This window comes from Nannospalax galili, unplaced genomic scaffold (genome assembly GCF_000622305.1).
Source record: "Nannospalax galili isolate Female #2095 unplaced genomic scaffold, S.galili_v1.0 scaffold2675, whole genome shotgun sequence".
NCBI lineage: Eukaryota > Metazoa > Chordata > Mammalia > Rodentia > Spalacidae > Nannospalax > Nannospalax galili.
This window is the reverse complement of record NW_008335845.1, coordinates 2909-10021: the sequence shown is the minus strand read 5'-3', so window position 1 is coordinate 10021 and position 7113 is coordinate 2909. Positions and strand designations below refer to the sequence as shown.

Here is a 7113-nt window from a genome sequence, read left to right as displayed (position 1 = left end):
TCCCTGTCTAGAACTTGTAATGCTAATTACTCTTGCCTTTACTTTTCCTTCACATCTCTCATTCATGATTCAAGGTCTTTCTTCTCCCCTTAGAGACAAGAGTTATGCAATTTGGGAGTCTTTTAGATAGACCCACTGAAGGGGTGCTCCAGTTGCCCCACCCTGCGTTCAGCATGGAAGAAGCCAGAGCGGTTGGCGTCCCTATTCCTTATTGGCAATTTGGGTAGCCTCGTCAGAGGACGGTGTGATAAGATAGGAGGTAGGAATTGGCTAGGCAGTTAGGGTAAAAAACCCCCAAAGAAATGTAGCCAGTTGCTTGGCTAAAAGTCAAAATGTCCTTGCACCTGTTAGCTACATACTCTGTTCCAAAGGCCAAAAATGTCAAAAGTGTTTAGGTGCTTGTATCTAATCCTTAAAAGATTTTAAGGTTACCTCTTCAGAGGGGGGAATGTTGGAGGGGAGGGAGTGGGCATGGATTTGATCAAAACATCTTATATGCATGTATGAAATTCTCAATAAAGTTTTTGTAAAAAAAAAAAACAAAACAAAAAAAACCCACCAAAAACTGGGGGAGGGGGGAGTTAGCTGGTGAGATGGCTTAGCAGTTAAAAGCTACTGTTTCAGAGGACCTGGGTTTAGTTCTCATCATCCACACGGCAGCTAACAATCACCAGTAACTCCAGTTCCAGGGTATCTGATAATCTGCTTCTGACCTCTGTGAGCACTGCATGCATGGGTGCACTTATATATGTGTAGGCAAAACACTCATAGAATAAAAGTAACCAAGTAATTAAATTTTTAAAGAAGGTCTCACCAGGTAGCCTGGCAGGCTGTCCTTGAACTTGCAATCCTCCTGCCTCAGTCTCCCGAGTGCCAAGGTTACAGATGTGTCATCATGCCCAGCTGATTGACTTCTTTCTTGTTCAATGTCATATTGGGGTTCAAAGCCAGCATCTCACCATGCTAAGCATTCTCTCTTTCCCTAAGGTACACCCCCAACTCTAGACTCTTTTACCAAGGTCAGGCCTTGTCAGGCAGCCCTGGCTGGAGCTGCAGGCAGGCCTTGCTGGGCTTCCATTTACTCATTTGTATCTTGGTCTCCTCTTTGCAGCAGACAGAGCCACTTTCCTTGGTGAGCGACTTGTTCCCTTTGCCAGGAGTTAGTAAAGAGTGATTAAAACAACAACAACAGAGGCTGGAGAGATGGCTCAGTGGTTAAGAGCATTGGCTGCTCTGGCAGAAGGCCTGGACTCTGTTCCCAGCACCCACATGGTGGCTAACAACCGTCTGTAATTCCAGTTTCAGGGGATCCAATGCCCTCTTCTCACCTCCACAGGCATCACATGACACAGGTACACTTACATACATGCAGGCAATACACTCATACACATAAAATAAAAATAATAAATAAAATATTAAAACAACAATAAAGATTTTATGCATGTGAAATCGGGATGATGTGAGATGTGGCGTAAGCCATGGCGGAAACACAGGTGAAATGCTGGAGAGAGGAAAGAATAAAATCTGGATGCAAATCCTGACTCCTCTGCTTCTGGGGCAGGAGTAGAGCAGAACCCCTGCCCTGTGGAGCCCAGAACCTAGGGTGGGAAAAGCCTCCTTGGATATGGGAGGACCATCCCAAAGGTATAAGGACTATTGGAAAGAACAGCTGAATTCTGAGCTTTTAGTGGTTACAGATACAGTTTAGAGACTGGTCCAGGTTCTAATCTTGGTTGTACAATGTGATCTTGAACATATCCCTTTACCAGAATTCAGTTTCTTCATCTGCAAAAGGAAGCTCAGCTGGGGGGGTTGTTTTGACCAGTAAGTGACGTAAGAAAAAGAAAATGCACAGCAAAGCAGCTGGCCTGCAGCAGTCCTTTCATAAACGGGTGCCATTGCATTGTAATTGAGTTCAATTTAGTTCCATTTAAATTAATTATGTCATGAAGTCAGTGAGTTCTGGAGCCAGAAGAGTCCTTCTGCTCAGAGCCATGACAGCAGCACCCTAATTTCAGGAGGACTCCTGGCCCAGGGGTCACGCACAGTGTTAGGAATGATTCCAACATCAGAGGAATTATACAAGTCAATGGCGACAGATCCCTGCTGTGGACCATTAGTGAGTATTTTAAATGATGTGGTCAGAGACTTTAACAGCATAGGGATATGCTTAGATATATAATTGTGCAAAAAGCAGAACACAAGGTAGTATGCACACTTAAGAGAGAGCCATAAGGGGGAATGGACCACCAATCATGCTACAGAGTGGGTGATGGGAAAGCCCCGTGCTAAGCGGGAGAAGCCAGTTGCGCCAGGCTGAGTGCTGTAGGAGTCCACTAAGACAATATGGACAGGTGAAGCCTTTGAGGCTGAGAGGAAACCGGTGGTCACCTGAGACAGGGGAGCATTGCCGGGGGTGATGGCTAAGGGGTCTGGAATTTCTTTAGGGATGGTGAAAATGTTCTAAAATTGACTGTGGGGATGGATGCCCAACTCTGAGTACCTCAAAGGACGATGAATTAGATAGAAGTGCAAAGTATGTGACTTACATCTTAATAAAGCTGCTAAAATAATGTGATTAAGGTGCTGGAGAAATGGCTCAGCCGTGAAGAGCAGTTACTGCTTTTCCAGAGGACCTGGGTTCAGTTCCCAGCACCCTCATGGTGGCTAATACCAGTCCATAACTCCAGTTCCAGGGGATCAGACTTCCTCTTCTGGCCTCTGCAGGCATTGCACCAAATTGGTGCACTTACATTTATATAGGCAAAACACTCATACACACATAAAATAAAAATAAAATCTTTTAGTGGATGTGGTGGCACACTAAATAAATAAATAAATAAATAAATAAATAAATAAATAAATAAAAATCTTTTAAAAAAGATGTGATTAAAATGTGTGAAGCCAGGCATGGTGGCACACACCTTTAATCCCAGCACTTGGGAGGCAGAGGCAGGCAGATCTCTGTGAGTTTGAGACCAGCCTGGTCTACATAGTGAGTTCTAGGCCAGCTGGGGCTATAGGGAGACCCTGTCTCAAAAAGACCAAAAAAAATGTGTGCATGTGTATGTATGTATGTGTATGGAGATGGACACATATATAATATGTATCCAGAGATACTGAGAGGAAATACAAATCTATACACAATGGTCATCTTGCCCAGTTAGCTTAATATTGAGACAAAGTCTGTCTATGTAGCCCAGGCTAGCCTCACGCTCTTGGGTTTTCTATCTCAACTCCTGAGTGCTTACACAAACCTGTGCCACCATACGCAGCCAGGTTTAAGAAACTTCTTCTTCTCCCTTTCTCTCTCTTTCTTTCTCTCTCTCTCTCTCTCTCTCTCTCTCTCTCTCTCTCTCTCTCTCTCTCTCTCCCTCCCTCCCACCTCTCTCTTTTGGTCTTTTTGAGACAGGGTCTCCCTGTAGCACCCCTAGCTGGTTTAGAACTAACTATGTAGACCAGGCTGGCCTCATTCTAACAGAGACCTGCTGGCCTCTGCCTCCCCAGTGCTGTGACTAAAGGCTTGTGTCACCATGTCTGGCTGTCTCTTTTTACTGACTTCTTTTTTTAAGTTTCTACAGAGGTATAGTCTGCTTTTGGAAAAACAATGGAAAATGTTTTCTCTAAGAACAGTTCAGGGCAGGGGGTATATGGAGTTCATATATATGTAAAGAACTAATCTACTGGGGCATGGTGGTGCACACCTTTAGTCCCAGCACACAGGAGGCAGAGGCAGGTAGAGCTCTGTGAGATCAAGGCCAGCCTGGTCTCCATAGTGAGTTCCAGGTCAGCTGGGGCTACAGGGAGACCCTGTCTCAAAAAGACCAAAAAAAATAAAAAGAATAGTGGGTACCATGTTATATCCATGCAATGGCTCCTGTATAAAACAGAGAGAGAGAGAGAGAGAGAGAAAGAGAGACAGAGACAGAGACAGAGGCAGAGAGATAAAGAAAACCAGCCAACCCTGTTCATTGTGGAATTCAATGTCAATCAAATAAGTGTCACAAAAAGTTTGTACCAGGCTTAGGTCTGTCTAGAAAGCAGAGCCCCTCGAACTCCTTACCTTGTCCATGTGGAGGGGTATGGCAAACCTCTTGAGGGTGGGCACTGAGGTCAGCCTGGAGTTTTCCTCAAAGTCCTGGTTCAGGTTGGCCAGGTAGAAGAGCTGATAAAGGCTGCTGTCTTCATAGCTGATGACGTCGAACAGAATGCAGTCACCCTCCTCATAGGCATTGACATGATGGAAGACCACCATGGGGTCTGTGTAAAATTTGGTCAGCACAGGCTTTCTAGTCCTCTGGTCAATGATATGAATGTAAGTCTGAAAGAAGATGCCCACCCAGCGGTCAGCTCTCCCTCTGAGAAGCCTAGCATCACAACACCCAGGTCTGCCCTCCATTACTTTGACCATGGGGCATTCCTTCATCGATCTGAGTTCTGCATGCATCCCAGAGTGCAAGGTAGCACTTCCCAACTGCCAAGTGATAGAATCAGCTAAGGCGTCCATCAATAGATGAAGTTTTTTTTTTCTCAAAATTACATTTATGGGCTGAAGAGATAACTCGGTGGTTAAGAGCACTGACTGCTCTTGCAAAGGACCAAGATTCGATTCCTAGCACCCACATGGTGACTAACAACCATCCATAATTCCAGTTCCAGGGGATCTGATGCCCCCTTCTGACTTCAAGAAGTCAGGGCATTGCAAGACATGGGTGCATTTACATACGTGCAAACAATACACTCATAAAGTCATAAAAATAATAAAAAAGTTAAAAAACAGTTACATTTATTTTGTGTGTGAGTGTGTGCAGGTACATGCCAAGGCACGCATGTGGAGGCCAGAGAACAACCTGCAAGAATCAGCTCTCTCCTTCCACCATGTGGGTCCCAGGGCTCGAACTCAGGTCAAAGGCTTGGCAGCAGACACCTTTACCACTGAGTCATCTTGCCAACCCCCAGGTGATTAAAAAAATTGTATATATAGAAAATAGTTTTATTCAGCCATAAAAAAGAATAAAATTATATTATTTTTAGGATACAGATGAAACTCATCAGAGTAAGAGAAAAAGAGAGATCAGAAAGAAAACATAACATGTTTTCTCTCATATGTGGAATCCAGATTTTATACACATATGTATATATGAATAAGTATAAATGAATATACATATGTACATATGAATGAATGAATGAGACAAGATAGGAAGAACTGATTTAGTCAAAGTACATGATATATTTGAATGAAAACGTTATTATGAAATCTATCACTTTTTTATTATTTTTTAATTTTATGTGCATGAGTATATTGCCTGCATGCATGCAAGTTGTACCCATGGATGTCATCTCATGCAATGCCGCCATGTGGGTGCTGGGAATTGAACCAGGGTCCTCTGCAAGAACGGCCAGGGCTCTTAACCACTGAACCATCTCATCAGCCCCTGAAATCTATCACTTTATACAATAAATATAGACTAATAAAATTTTTTAAGACAGGCTGTCCCTGTAGCCCCAGCTGGCCTGGAACTCACTATGTAGATCAGATTGGCCTGGATCCATCTACCTCTGCCTCCCAAGTGGTGGGATTAAAGGAGTATGCCACCAGGTCCAGCTTAATAAAAACAAGGTAGTTCAGTTAGTAAGGTATTTGGTATGCAAACTTAAGAACTGAATCCAATCCCCGGCACTCTCATAAAATGGTGGGCATGGCTATACACACTGTAATCCCAGTACTGGGGAGACAGAGGACCAGAAGATCCCTGGGGTTCATTGGCTAGCTTAGCCTAATCAGCCAGCACCAGGCCAATGACAACCCCTGTCTCAAGAAACAAGGTGGGTGGTATGCTGAGGAACTGACCTCTAGCCTTCACACACATGTGCACACACACCTAACACATATGCATTCATACACATAGGCATGCGAAAATAAAACAAAAACAGAACAAAAATGTTTTAAAAATTGTGAGGCAGGCAAAAAGCTCTCTGTGGCCAGGCATGGTGGCACACGCCTTTAATCCCAGCACTTGGGAGGCAGAAGCAGGCGGATCTCTGAGTTCAAGACCAGCCTGGTCTACATAGTGAGTTCCAGGACAGCTGGGGCTACAGGGAGACCCTGCCTCAAAAAAAAAAAAAATCTCTCTGTGAATGAAACTGCTTTATGGAGTTTTTCTGTGATCACACAGGTAATCTGAGGATAGCTTTGCCCCTTGGGGCCCTGGGCAGCCTTTGGGGAGGCCCCAAGAGTACATTGCTGTAGTACTAGTGACTGTGACTCTGGGTGGGCAGTGACAGGCAGGTTCCCAGGCAACCACTATGTTGGTAGTACCTGGGAAGTGCCAGGCTCCATAAGAGATGGTGACCACTTAAACTCCTAACACCCTGCTCCTTAGGTCCTCTCTCCCCACCTGTGCTGCTGAGCCCACTCTTCAGGGATGCTTGTTATAGCACCCCAGCTGACCTCAGAGCTGCCATGAAGTGGCCCCAGGTCTGGCTAGGGAATTGCATCTGTCCCTAAGGCCTCTAGGTGACCTGGCTGGGTGTCACCAGGCTGGTATCACTCTGGGTGGTCATTGACCATCTCTGCAGGCCTAATCCACTGTGTGTGTGTGTGTGTGTGTGGCAGCTCTGGCTTACCCACCTCTCCTAAAAGGGGGCAGGATTTCCCATCTACTGTTTCCTCTCCTTCCCCTGAGAGCGAGGAGGGGGCTGGACAACCTAGTGGGATCAGTGTGGACAGGTGTGCACACAGGTTATTATTTTAGGTCTTTTCTTTCCTGGGACCTCAACCCCCAAGCCAGTCCCTATGAGTCCCTCTGCAGCCACAGATTTCAGGCCTAGAGGTCTCTAAGCTCCTGGTGGTGGGTGTTCCCGGGTGCCTCTGGAGATGGCTGCAGGGTATATTAGACTTCAGCTGACTTCTGTCCTGTTCATGCATGTTACAAATACGAACAGAGGGCCTGCTGGCTATCAGGCGCTTCGTTGGGAAATGGAGAAGCAAGATGACACAGAGCCCTTCTTATTATGAAATTTGTATGCTGGGGGGGGGTGGAGCCCACAATTGACCCGTGTCACATTCCCTCCAGAGGGAAATCAAGTGGGATGGGAGGTGTAGAAATCCTT

General features: G+C 45.4%; 1 protein-coding gene across 1 annotated transcript in view; it reads right to left on the bottom strand.

Annotated features, from left to right (window-relative positions):
- The window catches only part of Bco1 (beta-carotene oxygenase 1), a gene marked incomplete at its 5' end in the record, with an annotated part of 25256 nt that overhangs the window by 16269 nt on the left and 1874 nt on the right, over nucleotides 1–7113 (bottom strand). Inside the window, 1 exon segment of the mRNA XM_017797508.2 lies at nucleotides 4064–4321. Coding sequence (XP_017652997.1) covers nucleotides 4064–4321 — 258 coding nt within the window.